The sequence below is a fragment of the Centrocercus urophasianus genome, unplaced genomic scaffold, assembly GCF_019232065.1.
Source record: "Centrocercus urophasianus isolate 14NV4802_14NV808 unplaced genomic scaffold, USGS_Curo_1.0 seq_258, whole genome shotgun sequence".
NCBI classification, from domain to species: Eukaryota; Metazoa; Chordata; class Aves; order Galliformes; family Phasianidae; genus Centrocercus; species Centrocercus urophasianus.
In genome coordinates, this window is record NW_024884820.1 from 26,434 (window position 1) to 51,710 (window position 25,277).

The 25,277-nt window shown below is 65.4% G+C and overlaps 5 protein-coding genes across 9 annotated transcripts; 3 read left to right on the forward strand and 2 right to left on the reverse strand.

The window, feature by feature from the left end:
• The first annotated feature begins 276 nt into the window (after positions 1-276).
• Positions 277-12,252, forward strand: CAD (carbamoyl-phosphate synthetase 2, aspartate transcarbamylase, and dihydroorotase). Of its 5 annotated transcripts, XM_042826040.1 has the most exons (45): positions 277-361; positions 449-588; positions 894-1,023; positions 1,196-1,338; positions 1,407-1,548; positions 1,858-2,029; positions 2,115-2,300; positions 2,372-2,481; positions 2,844-2,989; positions 3,074-3,205; positions 3,275-3,508; positions 3,593-3,814; positions 4,058-4,246; positions 4,332-4,456; positions 4,542-4,675; positions 4,749-4,861; positions 4,937-5,187; positions 5,266-5,512; positions 5,600-5,698; positions 5,801-6,025; positions 6,094-6,276; positions 6,347-6,565; positions 6,650-6,817; positions 6,883-7,065; positions 7,133-7,237; positions 7,319-7,567; positions 7,693-7,774; positions 7,933-8,099; positions 8,192-8,356; positions 8,434-8,565; positions 8,639-8,840; positions 8,911-9,101; positions 9,165-9,305; positions 9,419-9,514; positions 9,582-9,723; positions 9,829-9,876; positions 10,238-10,282; positions 10,352-10,506; positions 10,581-10,655; positions 10,720-10,932; positions 11,026-11,151; positions 11,225-11,380; positions 11,448-11,549; positions 11,630-11,724; positions 12,150-12,252. In XM_042826040.1, exons 1-45 carry the CDS (start codon positions 277-279, stop codon positions 12,250-12,252), a joined length of 6,768 nt encoding a protein of 2,255 aa, XP_042681974.1. The 5 variants fall into 5 exon arrangements, with proteins under 5 accessions (XP_042681974.1, XP_042681971.1, XP_042681975.1 ...); XM_042826037.1 differs by having other exon boundaries at positions 10,238-10,506; XM_042826041.1 differs by lacking the exon at positions 9,829-9,876.
• A 104-nt stretch (positions 12,253-12,356) lies between these two features.
• On the forward strand, positions 12,357-16,553 carry MPV17 (mitochondrial inner membrane protein MPV17). Its single transcript, XM_042826020.1, has 7 exons — positions 12,357-12,417; positions 14,218-14,333; positions 14,447-14,539; positions 14,703-14,798; positions 15,917-15,949; positions 16,044-16,096; positions 16,177-16,553. Exons 1-7 carry the CDS (start codon positions 12,357-12,359, stop codon positions 16,244-16,246), a joined length of 522 nt encoding a protein of 173 aa, XP_042681954.1. The 3' UTR covers positions 16,247-16,553.
• Positions 16,554-17,351: 798 nt separating this feature from the next.
• On the forward strand, positions 17,352-17,663 carry UCN (urocortin). The gene has a single exon (XM_042826021.1). It carries the CDS (start codon positions 17,352-17,354, stop codon positions 17,661-17,663), a length of 312 nt encoding a protein of 103 aa, XP_042681955.1.
• A 609-nt stretch (positions 17,664-18,272) lies between these two features.
• Positions 18,273-21,211, reverse strand: TRIM54 (tripartite motif containing 54). Its single transcript, XM_042826028.1, has 10 exons — positions 21,011-21,211; positions 20,674-20,846; positions 20,151-20,322; positions 19,974-20,069; positions 19,512-19,745; positions 19,392-19,414; positions 19,133-19,257; positions 18,954-19,046; positions 18,764-18,802; positions 18,273-18,384 (listed from the first exon to the last, which is right to left on the reverse strand). The coding sequence occupies exons 1-10, from the start codon at positions 21,176-21,178 to the stop codon at positions 18,374-18,376; spliced, it is 1,134 nt and encodes a 377-aa protein (XP_042681962.1). The 5' UTR covers positions 21,179-21,211; the 3' UTR covers positions 18,273-18,373.
• A 404-nt stretch (positions 21,212-21,615) lies between these two features.
• DNAJC5G (DnaJ heat shock protein family (Hsp40) member C5 gamma) lies at positions 21,616-24,931 on the reverse strand. Its single transcript, XM_042826025.1, has 4 exons — positions 24,777-24,931; positions 24,437-24,650; positions 22,145-22,289; positions 21,616-21,914 (listed from the first exon to the last, which is right to left on the reverse strand). Exons 1-4 carry the CDS (start codon positions 24,887-24,889, stop codon positions 21,832-21,834), a joined length of 555 nt encoding a protein of 184 aa, XP_042681959.1. The 5' UTR covers positions 24,890-24,931; the 3' UTR covers positions 21,616-21,831.
• Positions 24,932-25,277: the final 346 nt, after the last annotated feature.

The window sequence follows — 25,277 nt, forward strand, 5'->3', positions numbered from 1 at the left end:
AAGAGCAGATCAAGTTGTTTCTTACCTTTATCTACACAACAGCGCCGTTTAGCCCCCCGGCTCCATTCGCTCCCGTCCCGCGCTGCTCAGTTTTTTCTGCACTCTTTTCCCGCCCGGCCGCGCGCTGATTGGTCCGTCTCTCTCGATGCCCCGCCCCCATCGTTTCTGGCCCCGCCCCCCGCGCATCTCCCTCTCTCGGTACCCCGCCCCGCCCCTCCCGCACTCCCCGCGCTCCTCCGCTGCCGCCTCCCGCACTTCCCCGCACGTGGCACCGCCATGGGCCGCCTGGTGCTGCAGGATGGCTCCGTGCTGCGCGGCCGCGCCTTCGGGGCTACGGGCACGTCCGTCAGCGGGGAAGTGGGTGAGTGCGGCGGGACCGGATGCGGGAAGGGTGCGGGATGCGCGGGGACGCGCGCGGATCCCCCGCTCCGCGTTTTTCTCCCCGCAGTGTTCCAGACGGGAGTCGTGGGGTATCCCGAGGCGCTCACCGATCCCTCGTACGCGGCGCAGATCCTGGTGCTCACCTACCCGCTGATGGGCAACTACGGCGTGCCCCGGGAGCGGCCGGGACCCTTCGGGCTCGGCACGGTGAGCACCGGGCCCCCCGACCCCCGGGGCAGAGTCCTCCTTCCCCGCCCCCCACGCGGCTCTCGGGTGGGAGCGCCCAGCCGTGGGGCCGCGGGTGGGGGCGGGGCCGCCGGGGCCGTGGGTTTGTCCGGGCTTCCTTCGGCGCCTGGGGTCGGTGTGGGGATGGGGGAGGTTGGGGGACGCCCGGTGTGGCGCGGCGGTGCCGCACTTGTGCTGTGGGGGTCCCCGCCTGGAGGCTCCCCCAGCCCTGCCCCGTTGCTCCGGGGCGAATTCCTAGGCTTTTGGCCACTCTTATTTCCCCGCAGTGGTTCGAGTCCACCAAGATCCACGTGGCTGCGCTGGTAGTGGGCGAATGCTCGGAGACCCCCAGCCACTGGAGCGCTGCCCAATCCCTCGACCAATGGCTCAAGGAGCACAACGTCCCTGGGCTGGAAGGTGGGGCTGGGGGTCAGGGCCATGGGGTCAGTGCTGGGGGTGGGGACACCTGGAGGTAGCGAGTTTGGAGCAGAGCTCAACTTGCACTGGGATCTGTGAAGTTGTGCCCCGTGGGGGGGGTTGGTGAAGTTGCCGTGGGACCGTGTGGCTCCACATCAGCCTGCACCCATAGGCGTGGACACCCGTGCCCTCACCAAGAAGATCCGTGAGAAGGGCACACTGCTGGGGAAGCTGCTGCCAGATGAAGCCCCAGAGGAGAGCATCCTCTTCCAGGACCCAAATGAGCGGCACCTGGTGCAGGAGGTGTCCCTGAAGGTACGAGGCAGCTGGGCCCAGGCTGTGGGGTGGTGATGGGCCAGACTCCCGGCTCACCTTCTCTGTAGGAGCCGCGTGTCTTTAACCCCACTGGATCCCTGCGCATCACCGCTGTGGACTGTGGCCTGAAGCACAACCAAGTGAGGTGCCTCTGTGAGCGGGGGGCTGCTGTCACCGTGGTGCCATGGGACCATCCGCTGGACCCTGCTGGTAGGGGGCTCTGGGGTTGGAGGGTGGGTGTGGGGTAGAATCAGTGCAGGGGGCCTTGGGGAGCCTCACGCTGGAGGTCTGCCCTATTCTAGGGGGTTGGGCATTGCGGCGTAACTCTCACTGGGGTTTATAAGGGAGGTGTGATATAGGGATGCTTGCTGTAACCTGATATGGGGCATCGTGGTGTGCTGTGAGCAATGGGGTCAGTGACCACTGTGTGATCCCATTTGGGAGCTGTGGGGCCGCTGTGTCTCCATAAAATGGGGAGACCTATGGGATCTCCAGCCTAACACTGCTGTCTGTGTGCAGACTTCGATGGGCTCTTCCTCAGCAATGGCCCCGGGGACCCACGGCAGTGTCAGCAGACAGTGGCCAACCTGCGTGCCGTGCTGGCGGCTGACCGCCCCAAGCCCATCTTTGGGGTGTGCCTGGGCCACCAGCTGCTGGCCCTGGCCTTGGGCGCCCGCACCTACAAGATGAAGTGAGTGGGGTTCCACCTCTGGGGGGGGGTCCTGGTGTTCAACTGGGTGAGTGACATTCTGTGCCCGTCTCCCCGCACCCCCCAGGTATGGAAACCGTGGGCACAACCAGCCGTGTGTGCACGAGGACACGCAGCGCTGCTTCATCACGGCACAGAACCACGGCTTTGCGGTGGAGGCAGGCAGTCTGCCTCCTGGCTGGGCACCGCTCTTCACCAATGCCAACGATGGCTCCAACGAGGGGCTGGTGCACGAGCACAAACCCTTCTTCAGGTAGGTGCAGGGTCGCCCTGGCGTGGGGCTGGGGATGTGGGTTTGTGTCTCACTTGTCTCACAACTTGCAGTGTGCAGTTCCACCCCGAGCACCGTGCTGGCCCCACAGACCTGGAAGGGCTTTTTGATGTCTTTGTGGAGGCGGCGCGGGACCTGCAGAAAGGAGACAACAACAAAACAGGTGGGCATGGGGCTGGGGGAGATATGAGCCTCCCAGAGTTGGGGACGGCTGTGTGCGGGGTGCTGGGCCTGAGGTCAGGGCTTGGGGCTGGGCTGCGCGTGGGATTCTGTACTCAAGGTCCTGGGGCAGGTGGAGATGCTTGGGGCCAGAGTTAGTGATTGCTCAGGGCTGTGGTTGATGGGGCTTTGGGCTGCAGTTGGTGCTCAGGGCTAGGGTCGTGCATGAGTGACTGTAGGACTGCATTTGGTGCTGGGGCACTCTGCTGTGTTTGCAGCCACTGTGCTGGGTGCTGTGCGAGGCTGTGGGGCTGTGCACAGGACCACGGCATCCCTGCCCCATCCCATCCCATCCCATCCCTACAGTGCGACAGCGCCTGCGGGATCTCCTGGTGTACAACGAGGTGCCGGCAGCAGGGCAGGAGGCAGCACGACCCCGCAAGGTGCTGATCCTGGGCTCCGGTGGACTCTCCATCGGACAGGCAGGCGAATTTGACTACTCAGGGTCACAGGTAAGCATCCCTCAGAGCTTGGAGGTCCCAAGGCAAACAGGGACCTCTATGTGAAGCTGATATCGCTGTCCCCCTGATCTCCAGGCCATCAAAGCGCTTAAAGAGGAGAACATTCAAACGGTGCTCATCAACCCCAACATCGCCACGGTGCAGACCTCCAAAGGGCTGGCAGACAAGGTGTACTTCCTGCCCATCACCCCTGAGTATGTCACCCAGGTGAGTGCTGTGGGGATGGCGGGGGCCGCTGTGGGTCTGCAGCTCACTGCCCCGTCCCCCATCCCGTAGGTGATCCGCAACGAGCGCCCCGACGGCGTGCTGCTGACCTTCGGTGGGCAGACAGCCCTCAACTGTGGCGTGGAGCTGACCAAGGGCGGCGTGCTGCAGCGGTACCGCGTGCGTGTGCTGGGCACCCCTGTCGCTTCCATTGAGATGACGGAGGACCGCAAGGTCTTCGTGGAGAAGATGGAGGAAATCGGCGAGCATGTGGCGCCCAGCGAGGCCGCTGCTTCCCTGGAGCAGGTCTGGGGCTGCGGCATGGTGTGGGGCAGGATGGGGGTTGTCCCCAGGGGGTGCCATCCCATGCTCACTCTGTGCTCTCTGCAGGCGCAAGCGGCGGCTGAGCGGTTGGGGTACCCGGTGCTGGTGCGCTCGGCGTACGCCCTGGGAGGCCTGGGCTCCGGCTTCGCCTCCAGCCGGGAGGAGCTGGCAGCCCTGGTGAGCCAGGCCTTCACCCACACCTCCCAGGTGCTGGTGGACAAGTCGCTGAAGGGCTGGAAGGAGATTGAGTACGAGGTGGTGCGCGACGCCTACAACAACTGCGTCACGGTACAGCAGCGGTGCTGAGGGGTAGCAGGGTTCCCCAAGACCCTTTTCTTGTGCCAGCACAACTGATGTATGCTGGCACCAAGACCCTACTGTGCGCACGGTGCCGCGCTCAGGTCATGGTGGTGCAGGGAGCTCTGGTGCTGTCGGGGGCGGGGAGAAGGTGGGGACCCCCAGTGAGGCCATCATGGCGTATGGTGGAATGGGAAGCACAGGTAATGGACAGCCAATGCATCCCTGCCCCAGGTGTGCAACATGGAGAACCTGGACCCGCTGGGCATCCACACGGGCGAGTCCATCGTGGTGGCACCCAGCCAGACTCTCAACGACACCGAATACTTCATGCTGCGCCACACCGCCATCAAGGTGGTGCAGCACCTGGGCATCGTGGGCGAGTGCAACATCCAGTTCGCCCTGAACCCTGAGTCCGAGCAGGTGGACGCAGCGTGCCCCCCGTGTGCCCTCCTGTGGTGGTGGTGGCGGGGCCCTATCTGTGCTCATGGCGCATTGCTTCTTGCAGTACTACATCATTGAGGTGAACGCGCGGCTCTCCCGCAGCTCAGCACTGGCCAGCAAGGCCACAGGCTACCCACTGGCCTATGTTGCAGCCAAGCTGGCGCTGGGCATCCCGCTGCCTGTCCTCAGGTAATAATGTTGCCGTGGGGGCACAGGGCACACCTTAGCTGTGTTGTGGGTTCCGTGTGCCAACGCTGTCCCACGCGCTGTGCAGGAACTCTGTCACCAACTCCACCACCGCCAACTTCGAGCCCAGCCTGGACTACTGCGTGGTGAAGATCCCGCGCTGGGACCTCAGCAAGTTCCTGCGTGTCAGCACCAAGATCGGCAGCTCCATGAAGAGCGTGGGTGAGCGCAGCGGGGCAGAGTGGCGTGGCACGGGGCAGCCTGTGGGGCTCCATCTACTCACGGCCTCCCACAGGGGAGGTGATGGCCATCGGCAGGAACTTCGAGGAGGCCTTCCAGAAGGCGCTGCGGATGGTGGATGAGAACTGCGTGGGCTTTGACCACACAGTGAAGCCGGCGTCAGACGTGGTGAGTGCTGGGGCTCAGCACGGCGCGTGGGTCAGACGTGAGAGGCTGTGCGCCGCTCACCCCTCTGCCCCCCAGGAGCTGGAGACTCCGACAGACAAGCGCATCTTCGTGCTGGCGGCCGCGCTGCGCGCTGGGTATTCCATCGAGCGCCTCTATGAACTGACCAAGATCGACCGCTGGTTCCTGCACAAGATGAAGAACATCACCGACCATGCGGCGCGGCTGGAGGCGTTCCGCGGCGAGCAGAGCGCCATGCCGCCTGCTGTTCTGCGCCGCGCCAAGCAGCTCGGCTTCTCTGACAAGCAGGTGGCCCTGGCTGTGCTCAGGTGAGGGGAGGGGCGGTCCCCACCCTGCTGCTGCCGCTGCTGCCGCCCCACGGCCGGCGCTCACCCTGCTCCTTGCAGCACCGAGCTGGCCGTGCGGAAGATGCGGCGTGACCTGGGCATCCTGCCGGTGGTGAAGCAGATCGACACGGTGGCGGCCGAGTGGCCGGCACAGACCAACTACCTCTACCTGACCTACAACGGTGCTGAACACGACCTGCCTTTCCGCCAGCCCCACGTTATGGTCATCGGTTCTGGCGTTTACCGCATCGGCAGCTCCGTTGAGTTCGACTGGTGCGCTGTCGGTTGCATCCAGGAGCTGCGCAAGGTGGGCTGGGGTTGGTGGGATGCAGGGATGTGGGGAGGAATGGGGCTGGGGGTGTCCCTGGCCTCACCGCACTGCTCTGCCCTACAGATGGGCTTCAAGACCATTATGGTGAATTACAACCCTGAAACTGTGAGCACTGACTATGACATGTGTGACCGCCTCTACTTTGACGAGATCTCCTTTGAGGTGAGCGGGTGAGGGCTGCGTGCTGCAGGGCAGGAAGTCTCGGAAGCTGCCCCAAAGGGATGGGGGCTGCGCGGCCCCCTCCCAGCCGGCCCCATGCCACAGGTGGTGATGGACATCTACGAACTGGAGAATCCCGAGGGTGTCATCCTGTCGATGGGTGGCCAGCTGCCCAACAACATCGCCATGGCGCTGCACCGGCAGCAGTGCCGCATCCTGGGCACCTCCCCCGAGGCCATTGACTCAGCTGAGAATCGCTTCAAGTTCTCGCGCCTGCTGGACACCATTGGCATCAGCCAGCCGCTCTGGAAGGAGCTCTCTGACATGGAGGTGGGTGCAAGGCTGCCCCGGGGCTGTGCCCCCCAACACCACCCACTGAGCTGTGTGTCTCCCCACAGTCGGCCAAGCACTTCTGCTGCACGGTGGGCTACCCCTGCGTGGTGCGACCCTCCTACGTGCTGAGCGGCGCTGCCATGAATGTTGCCTACTCGGACAGTGACCTGGAGAAGTTCCTTAGCAATGCCGTGGCCGTGTCCAAGGAGCAGCCTGTTGTCATCTCCAAGTTCATTCAGGAGGCCAAGGTTGGATGTCATTCCTGTGCTGCGCCAGAGCTGTGGCGGGATGGAGCTGTGACAGTGTGCCTGCTCACAGGAGATCGACGTGGATGCGGTGGCCTGTGATGGCGTGGTGGTGGCCGTTGCCATCTCTGAGCACGTAGAGAATGCTGGAGTGCACTCGGGCGATGCCACGCTGGTGACCCCCCCACAAGACATCACGCCCAAGACGCTGGAGCGCATCAAGGCCATCGTGCATGCTATTGGGCAGGAGCTGCAGGTCACCGGGCCCTTCAACCTGCAGCTTATTGCCAAGGTACTGAGGAGGGCAGAGCCATGCTGGGAGGCACTGAGCACCCTGCAGCTTCAGGACGTGCCTCACACCATCCCCTCTCTGTAGGATGACCAGCTGAAGGTGATTGAGTGCAACGTGCGTGTGTCACGCTCCTTCCCTTTCGTCTCCAAGACGCTGGGAGTGGACCTGGTGGCCCTGGCCAGCCAGGTGATCATGGGTGAGGATGTGCAGCCTGTAGGGCTGATGACGGGCACGGGCATCGTCGGTGTCAAGGTGAGCTGGAGCCAGCAGTGGGATGGGGGCTGTGTTGGGTGGCCGCTGATCCTCTGTGCCCGCAGGTGCCGCAGTTCTCCTTCTCACGCCTGGCGGGTGCTGACGTGGTGCTGGGTGTGGAGATGACGAGCACGGGTGAGGTGGCGTGCTTCGGAGAGAACCGCTGCGAGGCGTACCTCAAGGCCATGCTCAGCACCGGTTTCAAGATCCCCAAGAAGAACATCCTGCTCACCATTGGCAGCTACAAGGTGCGTGGGGTGCCGGCGGTGGGTCGGGTACCCCAAATACACTTTGACCCCTGCGGTGCTGTTGCAGAACAAGAGCGAGCTGCTGCCCACTGTGCGGACCCTGGAGAGCCTTGGCTACAATCTGTATGCTAGCCTTGGCACTGCTGACTTCTACACTGAGCATGGCATCAAGGTGGGAGCTCAGGGTTTGGTGGGGAGCTCTGTGGTGCCGGCACGGAGTGGTGACGGTGTGGTGACGGTGGCATTGCCACAGGTGATGGCAGTGGATTGGCACTTCGAGGAGGCAGACAACACTGAAGCAGGTGCCCGTGAGACACAGCGCAGCATCCTGGACTACCTGGCAGAGAACCACTTTGAGATGGTCATCAACCTCTCCATGCGTAACTCTGGGGGTCGCCGGCTCTCCTCCTTTGTCACCAAGGGTTACCGTACGCGGCGCCTGGCTGTTGACTACTCCGTGCCACTCATCATTGACATCAAATGCACCAAACTCTTCGTAGAGGTGGGATGGGCACTGCATGGAGAGCTCCACTGGGTGATGTTGTGGGGTCTGGGCAGGCATCCTCCTGGCCCTGCCTCGTTCGCCCATGGTGGATGTGCCCAGCCTGATGATGCTTGTGCCTGCAGGCACTGGGCCAGATTGGAGCTGCCCCGCCGCTCAAAATGCACGTGGACTGCATGACATCCCAGAAACTGATCCGCCTGCCAGGTTTGAGGGCTGGGGTTGACGTGAGGCTGGGGTTGTGCCCCACGGAGCAGCCGTGGGATCAGAGATGTTCCACTTCGCTGCCTCCTCTCCGTGTCCACCATATCCCCATGCCCTACCTGCTTCCCCAGTGCTCCCACACTGATGCTCGCTGTTCCCAGGGCTGATCGATGTCCATGTGCACCTGCGTGAGCCGGGTGCCACACACAAGGAGGACTTCTCCTCAGGCACTGCAGCTGCCCTGGCCGGGGGCATCACCATGGTGTGTGCCATGCCCAACACCAGCCCCGCCATCACCGACGCCACCTCCTTCGCCCTGGCACAGAAGGTGAGTGGGGAGCTGGCGTGGCCATGTCCCCTTCCCATGAAGCCTGCAGGTCAGCTCTGCCCTGCTGTGCCCACTGCCTCCCATCCCTGCAGCTGGCTGAGGCCGGGGCGCGCTGTGACTTCGCCCTGTTCCTGGGTGCATCGGTGGACAACGCGGGCTCACTGGGTGTGCTGGCTGCAGCAGCAGCAGGGCTGAAGCTGTACCTCAACGACACCTTCTCCAGCCTGCGCATGGATGATGTGTCGCTGTGGATGGAGGTGAGCTGCTGCAGGGGGGGGGAATTGCAGAGGGGCTCGGTGTTGGCTCCAGCACCCATCGTTTCGTGTTCCCACAGCACTTCCAGCAGTGGCCACGGCATTTGCCCATCGTGGCCCATGCGGAGGGGCAGACGGTGGCTGCTGTCCTGATGGTGGCACAGCTGCACCAGCGCCCCGTGCACATCTGCCACGTGGCACGCAGGGAGGAGGTGAGCAGAGGGCTGGGACCCCCTCCCATGGTGGGGCAAGTTGGGGGTCTGCCCCTCACCGTGCCCCCTCCAGATCCTCCTCATCAAGGCAGCCAAGCAGAAGGGGATCCCGGTGACGTGCGAGGTGGCCCCACACCACCTCTTCCTGTGCCAAGATGACCTGGGGCGCCTCGGGGAGGGCTGTGGTGCTGTACGCCCAGCACTGGGCACCTCCCAGGACCTGGAGGCCCTCTGGGAGAACATGGACACCATCGACTGCTTTGCCACTGACCACGGTGAGCGCTCGTGGGCACAGGGCAGAGATGAGCGGGGCCAAGCACTATGGTAACATTCTCCATCCTGCAGCTCCCCACACACTGGAGGAGAAGCAGGGCCCCAAGCCACCCCCTGGCTTCCCTGGGCTGGAGACCATGCTGCCTCTGCTGCTGACTGCTGTCTCTGAGGGACGGCTGACGGTGGAGGATATCATCCTGCGCCTCTACGAGAACCCCCGCAAGATCTTTGGGCTGCCAGCACAGGAGGACACCTATGTGGAGGTGGGTCATTGTTCCACTGCTCACCCCACAGCCGGCCCCAGACTCTGACCACTCTCCCTGCAGGTGGACTTGGAGCAAGAGTGGGTCATCCCTGAGCGCACTGCATTCTCCAAGGCACAATGGACACCTTTTGAGGGCAGGAATGTGAAGGGGACAGTGCGCAGGGTGGTTCTGCGCGGGGAGGTCGCCTACATTGATGGGCAGGTGGGAACCAAATGCCACTCCCTGTGCTGCTCCCCTACATGCAGTGGTCCCCGAGCACCAACTCCCCTCAGCTAGGGGTCTCTGAGCCCTGATCGCCCTGTCTGTGGCCACAGGTCCTGGTGCCCCCCGGCTACGGGCAGGATGTGAGGAAGTGGCCCATGGGAGCTGTGCTGGCACCGCTCGTGCCCCCCACCAAGGAGATTGTGAAGGTAATGGGGTGCAGGGTGCTAGGGGGGCACAACCTGTGCCCTGCTCCAGCTTATCCCCTCTCTGCAGACCCCCGAGCGGCCCCGGCACGCAGCGGTGGGTGAGACGCTGCGCAGTCGAGCCTCCAGCCCGCGCCGCACCGGCCCTGTGCCCGAGGGCCGCTTCCACCTCCCGCCCCGCATCCACCGCGCCTCTGACCCTGGTCTGCCAGGTGAGGAGGGCACAGCGTGGCGCAGGGGGACAGCGTGCATGTGGCCGTGTGGGAGCCGTGTCGGGGCCGGGTGCCGCGCTGACCCTGCCCTTGTGTCCCGTTCAGCGTTCCAGAGGCTGGGAGCCGCGCACCGCCCGGGCGCCCGAGGCACCGGTAATGTTGGGGGGGACTCACTCAGCCCCGCGTTATGGCACTATAAGCGCAGCCGATGAGTGCAGCCCCCCCCCAGGTGCCGCGCCAGCCCCGGGCCCCCCTTTGTGAGGGGCTGAGACCGTGGGATGGAGCACAGCGGTGCTCCCCTCCCGCTCAGCCCCAGCCCGCCCGGCACCTCGGGGCCCTGTGCCTCCCAGGATCAGGGCTGCGTCCCGTTGGGTTCCACGGGGTGCATGTGGGGCACAGCGCGGGGGCTTGACCCAGCTCGTTTTGGGGCAAGCATCACTGTAGTGTCACGCCTGCTGTGCTGAGAGTGCTGGGAGCTCTGTGCTCTAACACTGCCTTCCCCTTTCATGCTCAGCTGAGGACACACGGGAGAAAGCTGGCAGGAGGATGGCAGAGGCAGGTGAGTACCGGGGGCTGGGAGCTCTGCGTGCTTCCCATGTAGGTTCACTGTGTGCTCCTGGTGCCACAGATGCGACGGCCACTCAGGACAGCCACCCCCACCTGTCGGGCCCCTTCCCACGCCAGGCATCCCCCCAAGGTGTGCCCCACTTCCCCACCTCACCGCTGCTGCACCCCCTGGTCGGGCAGCACATCCTCTCTGTGCGGCAGTTCTCCAAGGAGCAGGTGGGTACCAGGCGGACACGGGGCAGGGGTCTCCATGCTGGATGGTGCCCCCCCTGAGCCGCATTTCCCCGCAGATGTCACATCTGTTCAACGTGGCACACACCCTGCGCATGCTGGTGCAGAAGGAGCGCAGTTTGGACATCCTAAAGGTGAGCAGGGAGCAAACGCTGCGTGCCCCACGCCCCTCCCTACGCCTGACACCATGTCCTGCAGGGCAAAGTGATGGCATCGATGTTCTACGAGGCGAGCACACGCACCAGCAGCTCCTTTGCGGCCGCCATGTGCCGGCTGGGTGGCTCTGTGGTGTCATTCTCCGAGGCCACCTCCTCAGTGCAGAAGGGCGAGTCGCTAGCCGACTCTGTGCAGACCATGTGCTGCTACGCCGACGTCCTGGTGCTGCGGCACCCCCAGCCTGGAGCTGTGGAGGTGAGCGGGGGGGCTGCTTCCTGCCACGTGGCAATGCCATGCTGCTGTCAGGATACGTGTGGGGATTTCACTCTTGGCCCACTGTGTGCCCAGCTGGCCGCCACACACTGCCGCAAGCCCGTGATTAACGCTGGTGATGGGGTGGGCGAGCACCCGACGCAGGCGCTGCTGGACATCTTCACCATCCGTGAGGAGTTGGGGACAGTCAACGGCATGACGGTGAGATGCTGTATGCCGTGCCGTGGGCTGGTGGGTGCCGTGCCGTGGGTTGTGCTGATGACTCTCCCCGCAGATCACCATGGTGGGCGACCTGAAGCACGGGCGCACGGTGCACTCGCTGGCCCGCCTGCTCACGCAGTACCGTGTCCACCTGCGCTACGTCACACCCCGCGGCCTCGGCATGCCGCCTGACATTGCTGCCTTCGTGGCTTCTAAGGGCATCTCGCAGGTGAGGAATGGAGCTGGGGCTGTGGGGCTGTGCCCAGCCCACGGCCCTGCTGATGGTGCTGCCCCAGGAGGAGTTTGGGAGCATTGAGGAGGCGCTGCCCGACACCGACGTGCTCTACATGACCCGCATCCAGCGGGAACGCTTTGAGAGTGCTGAGGAGTACGAGGCTGTGAGTGCAGGCTGGGGGGAGGGCTGGGGGGAGGGCTGGGAGGGTCCCCCCCCCCCTTGCTCAGGGCTGTGGCCCCGCAGTGCTTTGGGCAGTTCATCCTCACGCCGCACATCATGACGAGGGCCAAGGAGAAGATGGTGGTGATGCACCCCATGCCCCGTGTCAACGAGATCAGGTGGGATTGAGGGGGGCAGTCTTGTGGTAGGGTTATGGAGTCCTGGAATGGGGGAGGAGTGGTAGGAAGGAAGACAGGGGCTTTGCAGGGGGAGACAAGGGGAGGCAAGGGTTGGATGCTGTCCAGGTGAGGAGGAATGGGATTCTGGAGGGGGCTGCAACCAGCTGGTGGGGTGCTTGGGGCAGCAGGGCCTCAGGGCTGGGTTGGGGGGGAACGGGGAAAGGTCCTGTCCCCGGGTGGAGGGAAATGTGAGATGACAGGGTAAATGGGGTCTGAGTATGGGGGCCTGGGGAGAGGGGATCGCACGCAGCTGGGGTCCTGCGGGAAAACGGCGGGAACAGGGGGCTGTGAAGGGGAGGAAATGGTTCCCATCCGGGCCCGGGGGGAGCGGGGGAAAACTCCCCGTACTGACATCACATCCGCAGCGTGGAGGTGGACTCGGACCCGCGCGCCGCGTACTTCCGGCAGGCAGAGCAGGGCATGTACGTGCGGATGGCGCTGCTGGCCACCGTGCTGGGCCGCTACTGACGACAATAAACTGCGACGGGGCGCCGCCTCCATTCAGCCGCTCCTGTGCCGCGCTGGGGTGTGCGTCATCATTCTGCGCCGTGTCACGTGGCCATGCGGGAGGCATGGCGGCGCTGCGGCGGCTCCTGGCGCGGCGGCCCGGGGCCGTGCAGGCGCTGACCGCCGGTAAGGGCCCGGCCCGCCCTCTTCTGCATCGCACGACGACTCCGTGGGCCGGGGGGTGCTGGTAGTGGTGGGGCCTTGGGGATGGGAGGAGCTGTAGGGGCTTTGGGCCTGTTCGGCCCCGGCGCCTGGGCCTGCAGAGGACTTTCCCCGGCAGCCGCCCCGGGCTCCGTGGGCCGCTCCTTGGTCCGTTCCGTTTCCTTTGGGACCCCTCCGTGTCCGGGACGGGCGGATGCCACGAGTCCAGAGGCCCCTACTCCTTTTCGGGTGGATCCCCGTATGTAGCCCTGAGCCCACTGAAACGCACCTTCCCGGAAGGGGGGGTTGGGGGATGGGAGCGCCTCCAGTATCCTCTGCCCATCCCCCCCCCCCCCATACCCGTGGGGTGACGGCACCGGCTCTGCTGCCAGCCGCTGCTGGGGGTGGTGCCAGGCGCTGGGGCTGTGCCAGGCCACCTCACCGTTCCCTTTGTTATTTTTATCTCCTCTGATGGAATTCACTGCCTGGCACCCGCTGTGGGGCTGTGCCGCCGCGATGTTCCTCCGTGTCCTGGAGGGGGGCCAGGCAGAGCCGGGGGGCCCTCGCGCTGAGCACACACTGCAGTTTGAGACTTGCTCTGGGATCCCTCTCACTGTTGCTTCTCACTACTGGAGCTGACTCTTCTGCAGTGGGGGGCAGCCCCTGGACTGACTGTGGGAGTGTGCAGCCCTCGGTGCTGAATGGGATTCGGTGGCCAAGGAGGGGCTCAGTCCTTGTGTCTGGGCACACCTGAAGGACTGCAGCCCTCCACGTTCCAGCCCTGAGCTCCGGTCCCGCTGTGCAGCTGAGATGTTCCCCCAGCACAGATCTGCAGCCGGGGCCAGGCTGGGGACATTTCCTGGCAGCTGCTTGCACTGGGGGCAGCCAGCAGTGGTGAGAGCTGCGGGGCAGCACTTTACCTCCTGCAGCCTGGGATGGGGTCCAGCATGCCAGCAGAGCCTGAGTCCGGCGGCAGCAGCAGCACGTGCCCGCAATGGTGACCTGGTGACCTCTGCCTGGAGTGAGCAGCCCTGCAGCCAGCGAGGCCCACAGGGGCTGCCTACATTGTGCCCTACTTAGGCTTGAGTGCGCTCCAGGGCCCTTGGCTGCAGCGTGCAGGAGCGGTAGACTAAGCAAGCAGGGCCTGGGGGGACTGGGGGGGACACAGCAGTGAGCTCATCCTTGGTTAGGGGTTAGGGTTGGGTCACTGTCACCAGACCCTCCTGGGCCACCTCAGCTGTGCAGTCTGGCCTTGCCTGTCAGGGTGGGTCATGCTGGGGGTTGCATCCCCCTGTGGCTGCATTCAGGCTGGGGATGCTGGGTGCACAGTGCTGTGGCTGTGACCTTAGGCTGGAGTCTGCTCTGTGAGGGGCTGATATGGGGGTGCTCCAAGTTCTCAAGAAGGGAGCAGAAGCATGAGGGCTGGAGCACTGCCTGGGAACCAGAGTGCTGGGAGTGAGCGTGGAACCCACAAGGGCTGGGGCACAGAGTGCCGAGCCAAGGGAGTTGCGTCGAAGAGGTCGGGAGGGCAGAACGAGGAGGGGGCTGCCAAAGACCTGCTGAGCTGCACCCCACCGAGGGCGTGGGCACGCAGCTAAATCCTGCACACTGATATGGAAACACTGCTCCGAGCTGTGCCAGAGGCCAGGAGGAACCAGGAGCAGTCCTGGCACCGAGCGAGGAACGGCACAACTGGGGATCAGCTACTCGTGAGGCTGGGGGCTGTGCTTGGGCAGAACCCACACCCCATGCCCGCTGCCCTCCTGAGCTCCGGGCCGGTTTCAGGGGCACTGATGGGAGCCGGCGATGTGATCGCACAGCAGCTGGTGGAGCAGCGCGGGCTGCACGGGCACCACAGCCAACGCACCCTGAAAATGACAGCCATCGGCTTCTGCTTTGTGGTGAGTGCTGATGTGGGGGGCACACGTGCCAAGCTGTGGTGTGGGCAGGTGGCTGCCCAGTTCTGTGGGCTCCCCACGGCCCAGGCACCGCGCTCAGCACGCAGCTCTCGCAGGGCCCCGTTGTGGGCGGCTGGTACAGGATCCTGGACCGGCTCATCCCAGGGGCCACGAAAGCTGTGGCTGTAAAGAAGATGATGCTGGACCAGGTCAGTGCCACATGGTGTGGGGATGGGGAGGCAGGACAGCGCTGCCTCCCTCCTGCTACTGCTCTCGGGTGCTCCCAGATTTGCAGGCCCCATCCCTGCAGCTGTGTGCTGTGGGCTCCGGGCACTGTAGGGTCTCACCCAGGCTCCTGCTGCTCTCTTGCAGGGTGCCTTTGCACCGTGTTTCCTCGGCTGCTTCCTCGCCATCACCGGGGTGGTGAACGGGCTGTCGGTGGAGCAGAACTGGGCCAAGATCCAGCAGGTGCGTGCCTTCCCCAAGCGGCTTGGGCTGTTGGGGCCAGGATGCCCGCTTGGCTCTAACATTCGTGGTGCTGGGTTTGCCCCTGACCTCTCCGCTCCCTCCTGCCCTCGTGGCTGTTGTGTCCCCAGCCCAGAGCCAGCTGCTGCTGCTGCCCCACTGCTGGGGTGAGGTGTTGATGGCTATGGGACACAGAGAAGCCACTGCAGGGCCAGACCCAGGTCGGTGCTTGGTGCAGCATCTTACAGGAGGTGACGAGTGCGGGAGTGGGACATGCTGTGGGGTCCCACATGGGCTGGATGCGGTGCCCCCAGCTCCCTGTATGCCATGTGTCCCCTCTCCTGGCCACGTCTCAGAGCCATTACCGAGATGGTTCCCATTAGCAGCGATTGCTGGAACCCAGCGCAGGCGCTGAGTCAGCGCAACCGGAGGGTGACTCACCAGGGAGCGGGTGCCCACCCTCCATGGGACACAGCATCAGGGGACGAGGGGTGCTCACTCATCTGTCGGGGTGCAGCATACGGTGCCTCAGGGCTGTGGGCGAGATCCCCACCCTGCGGGCTGTAACTGGAACGGGGTGCTCCAGGTGGGCTGCGAGCCCCAGGCTCTGCTCTGGGGACACCTTCACCCCTACTTGGGGCACATCTGCCTCTCCCCACGTAGAGGGAGCGTCACAGCGCATCCATCACCCCAGCGCTCGCTCTCCTCGTTCTGGGCCGCCGGCCAGTGCCGGGATGAGGCTGGATCCTGGCTGAGTCACAGCCAGGCTGGGCAAGGGGACGGGTGGCGTGTTGTGCTCCCCCCTTGTCCCTGACATCTGTGACCCTGGGGGTCTGCACCAAGGCTGGTGGCGGGAGCTGTGCCCCAGACCTCATGCAGGGCTCCTGGCTGCCTTCTGCTCCCATGCTGTCACCACTCTCAGCCCTACATGGGCACATCCCTGGGCAGGGGAAGTGGCACCTGCCCTATGCCCAGCTTGGGGGGACTGCAGTCCCTGCCTGCTGTGTGCTGGGTCACAGCTGTACCTGCGCTGCTCCTCTGCCCTCAACTGTGCCGGGCTGTGTGTGGGGTGGTGTGGTTGCGGGGCTGCTCCCTGCTCTCATGGCCTCTACCTTCCCCAGGACTACGTAGATGCGCTGCTCACCAACTACTGTGTAAGTGCTGAGGATGAAATCCTCTGTTGGATTCCCTGATCCCGTGGCACAGAGCTGCCTGTGACCCCTCATATCGCTCCTCCCCTCTGCCCAGATTTGGCCGCCGGTGCAGATCGCCAACTTCTACTTCGTCCCTCTGGTCCACAGGTAGCAGCACAGCCTCATGGCCGCATGGATCCTGTTCCCCATGGCTTTGGCTGCTGACCCATCCATCCCTCTGTTCCCAGGTTGGCTGTTGTGCAGTGCGTTGCCATTGTCTGGAACTGCTACCTGTCCTGGAAAGCAAACCGGCTTTGAGGGGGGGGAGCCGTGCTCCAGGTGCCCCCACCCACCACCTCTGGGGGCTCAGCCAGGGAGTGTGTGGGGCTGGAGCACCGTGTGGTCCCCCACAGAGATGCTATGGCAGCAGTGACCCCGTGGGGCTGTGAGACCGCTCTGTCCGCGCTCCGTGTCCTGCCTAGCACGTGGGGTGCTCCGTCCTTCCCCAGCCTTGCTGCTGGTTCACACCCCACGTGCGACAGTGCACTACAGTACCTCCACCCAGACTCGTCCTTCAGGAGCACCCAATAAATGCAGAGCTCCGCTGCTCCTGGCAACGCGTGAATTCTCGGCCCCCTGCCTCCCCGTGGCGTTTTGGGCACGGGGATTCAGCCCTCGGCCCGCCGTTACCCCATCCTCGCCGGGCGCGGTGCCGCGGTGCCGTACCCCCGAGCCGCATGGCACCGCGCTCGTGCTATGAGTCACGCCGTTGGCCACCGCCGCTTCCTCGGGGCCGTCTGCAGCGCTTGGCCGCGGCGTGCGGGACCGGCGCGGTGCCAGGGGGGGTGCGCACCGGGGGAGGGAGGATTGGAGGGGGGACGTCGCGACGGTGCGGGGGGCCGGCACCCCATCTTCGACGGGAAACGCAGCCCCGACGCCCGCCTCGCGCCGACGGCGCTGCGTCCCGCGCTGCCCTTTCAGCACCACGGAGAGCGGCACCGGGAGAGGGGCGCGGGGTGCGGGCGCGAGCGGTGCGGGGCCGGGCGGGGTGCGGGGTGCGGGGGGTGAACGGGTACCGGAGCGCGGCGGGTCCCGGAAAGGCCGCTCCCGGTCCCGGTGCGGTTCGGACCCGCCGCTCCCCCCAGCCCCGCACCCCCCGCCCCCGCCCGGTGCGTGCCCGCCGCTGACGTCAGCCCCGCTCCGAGCCCCATATAAAGCCCCGAGCGCGGCTCCGGCTCAGCCCCGCGGGGACGGACGGAGCTCCGCGCAGCGCACGGCGCCCAGAGCTCAGAGCAGCGGTACGGGCGGTGCGGGACGAAGCGGGGCGGGACGGGGCGGGACGGGGGACGCTCGGCCCCGGGGAAGCCCCGTCGGGTGCGGGCTCCGCGCTGACCCCCTGCCCCGCAGGTGCGGACGAGCCGAAATGCGGCGGGCGCTGCTCACCGTTCTGCTGCTGCTGTGCCGCCCGTTCCCCGCCGCCCCCCGCCCCGCCCGCCCCGACGGCCCCGACGGTCCCGACGTCCCCGGTTCGGGGATCCCCGCGGCGGAGGGGAGGTCCGAAGCACTGTGGCCGCCGCTGCCCGCGGAGCCGTGGAGGGCGAGGAGGGACGACCCCCCGCTTTCCATCGACCTCACGTTCCATCTTCTGCGGCACCTCCTGCTGCTCGCCCGCGCACAGAGCGAGCGCGCCCGCGCCGACACCAACCGCCGCATCCTCGACGCCGTGGGACGCTGAGCCCCGCGCCGGCACCGCACCGCGCCGGGACCACTCCGATGGGTGCGCGGCTGCGGGACTGCCCCTCGGGACGGCTCTGCTCCGATTTTGTAATAAAACGCTGTAGAAAAGCCGTAGTGTGGACTCGCTTGTGGGACATCGTCTCCATCTCTGCCGCGTCCCCAACTTCGGATATTGGTAAGACCCTTCCCGAGCCCCCCCCGATCCAGGCTGAGTGGCCCCGACTGTGCCCCTACCCCCACCCAGCAGCCGTCACTGCCCTCCATCCCCTTCCGCTGCTGAAGGCCGCAAGCCGAGCTGGGATCCGTGGGGCACAGAGACACCCGGTCCCTGTCCCCGTGCATCAGCGGTGACGTGGGGTGGCTGACGTGGTGCGGTGCGGCAGCGGGGTGGGGGCACGGGCCGTGACCCACCGGTAATTGCAGTGCTGTGTGCTCAGCCCGGCGCTGTTTGCTCGGTGCACCCAGGGGACGGTGCTGCCAGACGGCGCTGCGGGGGTGGCAGACGTGGGTGCTCCCCCCAGACACGGGGCTGCAGGCGGAGCGCAAAGCCCTGGGGCGAGGGGCACCCAACTCATCCCCACACACCACACCTCACAGTGTCCTCTGCATTGGTTTAATGAGGGCTGAGGGCAGCCCCACCATGTGGGGCTCGTAGCAGTCGTAGGGCTGTAGGGTTTGCTGATGCCAATGTTGTGCTGTGAATCCAGCTCAGTGCTGACCTGCACGGGACATTGGCCTCAGCACTGTGATCAGCACAAAGTCCCTCTCCCATCCCCATCCCCATCCCCATCTCATCCCCATCCCCAACCCCATCCCATCCCATCCCATCCCCATTCCATTCCCATCCCCATCATATTCCCATCCCTATCCTATCCCCATCCTCACTCCATCCCTCTCCCCATCCCCATCCCATTCCCATCCCCATCCTATCCCCATCCCATCCCTATCCTACCCCCATCCTCACTCCATCTCTCTCCCCATCCCCACCCTTCCTCACCCCATCCCCTGCCACCCCATCTCCATCCCATCCCCATCCCTTTCCTCATCCCATCCCCATTCCTCTTATCACACCCGGCTCATCCCCACAGAGCATCTCACCATGGGGAGAGCTCAGTGGCTTCTGCCTTTGCCCCACATCTGTGGAGAAAAAGCAGTGGACAGTTGGAGGGAGGATCATATGGTGCAGTGCGGGACCATGTACCATACAGAGCCACACTGCAGCCACAGAAGCACCATGGTGACTTCAGCACAGCATGGCACTGCACAGCACAGCACAGCACGCACTCACCCTCAGCAGCCTCAGGTACCTCCAGATTTTCCTCATCCCCCACACCCTCACTGCTGTCTGTGGGTCCGTCCCCATCATCCTCACCCAGCACTTCTGTGGGGCAGAGGCACAACTCAGTGTGAGGACATCCCTGTAGCAGTCTCCCCCCCCCCGAGGCAGTGCCTGCCCCACACCGGCACCTGGCTGGAAGTCAATGGTGCGCAGCATCTCGGCCACATGGTCCACATTGATGGAGAAGTGGTCCATGCTCTCATAACCGGGCTCAGGGCGGCTGCTCATCGACACCTTGGACATGTCTGTGATCCTGGGGGTAGAGCAAGCAGTGTGAGCCCTGCCCACCTACCCCCTACACCATCCCCATCTCATTCTCATCCCCACCCCACCCCATCGCACCCCATCCCACCCCATCCCATCCCATCCCACCCTACCCCCACTCACTTCTTCAGGAGCTCCTTGGAGTGCTGTGGGGGAAAGCAGAGTGCCGTCAACATCCCAGGAACAACGCACCAAGCCGCAGAGCACAGGGCAGAGCCCCCAGCACGCAGCCCCCCCAGACACCTGCAGGTACACGGCCATCTGGGGCTCCTCCATGGCCTGGATGGCCGTCTCCACCAGCTTGGAGGAGGCCTCCAGGTGGTCCCCGTACTGCCGGATGAGGCCGCGCACGCGTTGCACCTTCGCCTCCTGCTCGCGGCTGACGCTCTGCAGCAGCTCCTTCTTGCGCTCCTCCAAGATGCTGCAGAGCGAGTCGAAGCGCAGCCCCACGTGTTGCTTCTGCCGGCGGCCGTTCTCCTGCGGGACCCCCCAGGGGCTCAGGGGGCTGCCATGCTCTCAGCCCAGCCCTACTGATGGCACTGCCCCGGGAACACCCGCATTCTGTGCCTGCAGCGGGCATTTCCCTCCCAAGAGCATCCCACGAGGTGGACACAAGCCATGGCGTGGGGATCCCAAACCACGCAGACCCCACACACGGGGTCTGGGGAGGGGGGGGGGGGGAACGCACACACAGGGCAGCCCCACCTCGATGGTGCGGCAGATCTCCTCCATCTGAGTGATGATGGCCTGGATGCGGTCGTTGCCCGCCACCAGCATGGCGATGCCGTCGCTCAGCTCGCTCTGGGGGGCGGAGCAGCGTTGGGATCGCGCCAGGAAACCTCCCTACCGTGCCCAATCGCCCCACCCCTAGGGGTATCCCACCTTCTGGCGCTGGTACACGGCGGGAAGAGGGGCGACCTCGCAGTCCTTGTGAGCGCCGAACACCTTGCAGAGCGAGCAGGTGGGCGCCTCGCAGCGCAGGCAGTAGATGTTGATGCGCTCGTCCTCGTGCTCCTCGCACATCAGATGTTGCTCCGCCTTCGCGTGCAGGGGGCTGCGGGTCGGGGTGGGGGGTGGGGAGAAGGCGCTGCGCCCCACGGCACAGCCCCACGGCAGCCGTCTTCCCTGTAGCATCCCCCGCCTCACCGCACCCCTACGCTCCACCGCACCCCCAGCCCCACAGGAGCCCCTTTACCCCAAATCCCCACCCTGGAGCCTTATTTCCCCTCGTGTTCCCTGCGCAACCCCCCATACCCCACACTCCACGGCACCCCCTTGCCCAACCTCACCCCACGGTGCCCCCAAGCCCCTCAGACGCCCCCTTTAACCCCAATTCCCCCACCCCCCAAAAACGGGCTCCCTCCAATCCGTGTCCCGCCCCGCCCAACCGTGGGCCGCCCCGCACCGCGCGGACTCCTGCTTGTAGATGTCGATGATGTTCTCCACCAGCAGGTTCCGCTGCAGCCCGTACACCCCGTGCCGGTCCAGCACCACCTCGTGGCGGCACGACGGGCACCGGAACCGTCCCCCGGACGGCCCCGCGCCGGAACCCCGCGACTGCCACAGAGGGTTGGAGGCCTAGGGGAGGGGGACGGGGTGGAAGAGGAGAGCAGGGCGGGGGGGGGGGGGGGGGCTCCCGCCCCGCTTCGGGGGAGAGACCCCCCCCCTCCTCCCGTGCACGGAGCCCCGTGGGCACCCAGGGCACAGCGCACCCCGTCCCGGCGCCCCGCCTCGCCCCGCACCTGGAAGACGTCGTTTGCGCACTTGCGGCAGAGGTTGTGCTGGCAGGGCAGGATGACCACGGGCTTGGTGAACATCTCCAGGCAGATGGGACAGATGAGCTGCTTCTCCAGGCTCTCCATGCTGCGCGCTTCCGCCAGCAGCGGCTTCAGCCCCACCGCGAAATTCATCGCCGCGGTCCCGGTACCTCTTCGGTACCGCTCCTGCCCCGCACTGCCCCGTTCCGGCCCCGCAGCTCTAATTTTAGCCGCCCCCGCCCCGTCGGGGCCGCGCAGCTGTCGGCGGCGTCGGGTGACACTGAGTCACGGCGGGCGGCCGTCCCACCGCCGGGGTCACTCCGTCCCGACGCCCCCCGGGAGCGGCACGGCGCTGCCCCCACCAGCCCAGCCCAGCCCAGCCCCACCGCCGCCCCTCCGAGACAAGAGACCACGCCGCCGAACTCCCCCCCATCATCCTTTAATGGTGCTCATAAAATCTATACAAACCCACGGAAAGTGCCTGAAGGGTCCCAGCCCCATAGCGAGCGCGGTGCGGCCCCGCGGTGGGGCAGAGAGGGGGCACGGCGGGCGGCCCCTCCTCTCCCTCCTCCCAAACCCCCCCCCCCACCCCGTCAACCCCAGAGCAGCGTTTGGCACCCAGCGCCCGTCAGGGGGGTCCGGCCCCGCGGTTACAGTGCTACCGGTCTCGGTCACAGCGCTGCAGGACGTTTTCACCTGAGATTGTGCCCCCCCCACGCCCCCTGATGGGGTCCTAGGGAGCGGCGGTGGTCCAGGAGGAGGCTCTCCACTCCCCCTCCTCCCCCTCCCCCGGCACATAGGCAGCCCTATGCCTCGCTCCTGGCTCCGGCAGCGGGCAGGGGCTGGGCGCCGCTTGGGGAGGGCTGCGCTTCCACCGGGTCCTGTGGGTCTGGAAAGAAAAGGTGTGGATCAGTTGACCTGGGGAGGGGTCCTGGGGGTCCGGGCAGTGATATGGGGCTGCCTGCTGGCATCAGCACAGCACTCACGTTGCAGACCCTGAGGAATCCAAGGGAGCTCCCAGCCCATGGGTCCCACCAGCCCCCAGCCCTGCGGCCCCCCCCTGCAGGTCCCTGTGAACTGGGAGCATCGCGTGGGTCACGATTTCAGACCCCGACTCACCACCACCATCGTCCGCCTCCAGGTCCTTGGGGTCGACGTACTTATAGGACTCGTCTTCACGGGGCGGGCAGCACCTCCCACAGCAGAAGAAGCAGCAGCAGAAACAGCAGCAGCAGGTCAGCACGCCGCAGCACAGCGCCAGGGCCTGCAGGATGGGATGTCACAGCCTGCAGCTCCCCAGAGACCACCGAGGCTACCCTGAGACCCTGGGACACCCTAAGAGCCTCGGATTGCCAGGAGAGCCACGGGGCTGCTCTGAGACCCCAGGGCCCAGCTGCCATGTGATCCCCAGGGCCACTATCAGACCCCAGGGCCACATGAGACACCAGACCCAGATACTGAGATCCCAGGGCAGCCTTGAGACCTCTGGGGCCACCCTGAGACCCCGGTGTCCAACTGCCATGAGAATCCCAGGGCCACTGTACGACACCTGGAGCCACCCTAAGACCTTGGGGCCCTCCTAAGACCCCAGACCCAGGCACTGTGAGTCCCCAGGGCTGTGTTGAGACCCCTGGAGCCTCATTGAGACCCCTGAAGCCACACTTATACCCCTGTGTCCAGCTGCCCTAAGATTTCTAGAGCCACTGTAAGACCCCAGGAGTCACTCTGTGAGCCCAAGGCCCTCCTGAGACTCCAGACCCAGGCAATGTGAGACTCTGTGGCTGCATTGAAACCCCTGGAGCCTCATTGAGACCCTCAGGGTGACTCTGAGACCCAAGTGTCCAGCAGCCATGAGATCTCCAGAGCCACTGTAAGACCCCGGGAGCCACCGTGAGACCTCAGGGCCCTCCTGAGACCATAGACCCATACACTGTGAGAAACCAGGGCTGCCTTGAGACCCCTGAGTCTGCGCATTGAAACCTCCAGGGTCACTCTGAGATGGTCAGGGTCACCCTGAAATACCAGTGGCCAGCTGCTATGAGAATCCCAGCACCACTGTAAGTCCCTGGGAGCCATCGTGAGACCCTAGGGCCCTCCTGAGACCCCAGATTCAGACACTGTGAGACTCCAGGACTGCCTTGAGACCCCTGGAGCCTCACTGAGACCCCCAGTGTCCAGCTGCCATGAGAATCCCAGGGCCATTGTACTATACCTGCAGCCACCCTAAGACCCTAGACCCAAGCACTGTGAGACTCCAGAGCTGCTCTAAGACCCCTGGAGCCTTGCTGTGACCCCTGGGGCCACCCTGAGATCCCAGTGTCCAGCTGCCCTAAGATTCCCAGGGCCACTGTAAGACCTCAGGAGCCACCGTGAGACCTCAGGGCCCTCCTGAGACCCCAGGGCTGCCTTGAGACCCCTGGAGCTGCACATTGAAACCTCTGGGGCCACTTTGAGACAGCCAGGGCCACCCTGAAATCCCAGTAGCCAGCTGCCATGACAATCCCAGGGCCACTGTACGACACCTGGAGCCAGCCTAAGACATTGGGGCCCCCCTAAGATCCCAGACCCAGGCACTGTGAGATCCCAGGGCTGCCTTGAGACCCCTGGAGTTCCATTGAGCCCCCTGGGGCCACCCTGACACCCCAGTGTCCAGCTGCCCTGAGAACCCCAGGGCCATTGTAAGACCTTGGTATCCACCATGAAGCCTCAGGGCCAACTGAGACCCCAGACCCAGACCCTGAGAGACCCCAGGGCTGTCTTGAGACCCCTGTGGCTGCACATTCAAACCTCTGGGGCCACTCTGAGCTGCTGAGGACCACCCTGAAATCCCAGTGGGCAGGTGCTGTGAGATCCCCAGGATCACTGTAAGACCCCAGGGCCACATGAGACCCCAGATTCAGACAATGTGAGACTTCATGGCTGCCTTGAGACCTCTGGAGCCTCACTGAGACCCCAGGGCCACCCTGAGACCCCAGTGTTCAGCTGTCCCAAGATCCCCAGGGCCACTGTAAGACCTTGGAAGCCACCGTGAGACCTCAGGGCCCTCCTGAGACCCCAGACCCAGACACTGTGAGACCCCAGGGCCACCTGAGACCCCTGGGGCTGCACAGTGAAATCTCTGGGTCCACTCTGAGATGGCCAGGGCCACCCTGAAATCCCAGTGGCCAGCTGCCCTAAGATCCCCAGGACCACTTTAAGACCCTGAGAGCCACCGTGAGACCCCAGGACCCTTCTGAGACCCCAGACCCACACCCTGAGAGACCCTAGGGCTGCCTCAAGACCCCTGGGGCCACTTTGAGATGCCCGTGGCCACTCTGAGACCCCGGTGTCCATCTGCCCCGAGATCCCAAGGTCACTGTAAGACCCCCGGGGCCACCGTGAGACCCCCACGCCCAGCTCCTCGGCGCCCACCTGGAACCACCACTGGGACATGAGGAAGTAGTGACGGACGGCATCGTCTCCGAACTGCTCGGCCACGTAGAGGCCCAGCGATCCGTACTGATCGTACAGCCGTCTCCGGTCGGCGTCGCTGAGCGTGGCATGAGCGCTGTTGATCTCCTTGAAGCGTTCGGCCGCCGCCGGGTCGTCCGGGTTCTTATCGGGGTGGTAGCGCAGCGCCAGCTTCCTGGGGGCACACGGGGACACGGGGAGGTCCGGCACGGCTCGCTACCGAGCGCTACGGCCGCCCCACGTCCGCTGTACCGGTACCGAGCGGTACGGAACAGCACGGCCCGCCCCGCGCCCGTTGTACCGGTAAGCCCGCTTGATCTCCTCGGGCGAGCTGCCCTTCTCCAGCCCCAGGACGCGGTAGAGGCTCTCTCCGACCCTCGACAGTTTCCGCTGCGGCCTGCCCGGCTCCGCCATGGCCGCGGCAACGGCCGGAGGGCAGCGGGCGCGGGGCAGAGCCCGGCCGGGCCGGCAGGGAGCGCGGAGCCGCGGCCGCTTCCTTCCGTCCGTCCGTCCGTCGGACACCGCCCCGAGCGGGCGGAGCTTGGGCTGCGGGGCGGCACGGCGGAGGGCTGCGAGCGCCAGGCATCTGCCCCAGCGTCAGCCACCGGCCTCCCACACCGACCCCCAGCCCCTAGTCCTCAGCCCCCAGGTCTACCCCCACCTCCCCAGCTCCTCCCATTAGCCCCCTCAAGATTAGTCCCCTCACTAGCCCCCACCTCACCAGCCCCCAGCAACAAGCAGCAGGCCCCAGTTGGTGCCCGCCCCATTGGGAACACCCCCTAACACCACCCATTGCCACCCA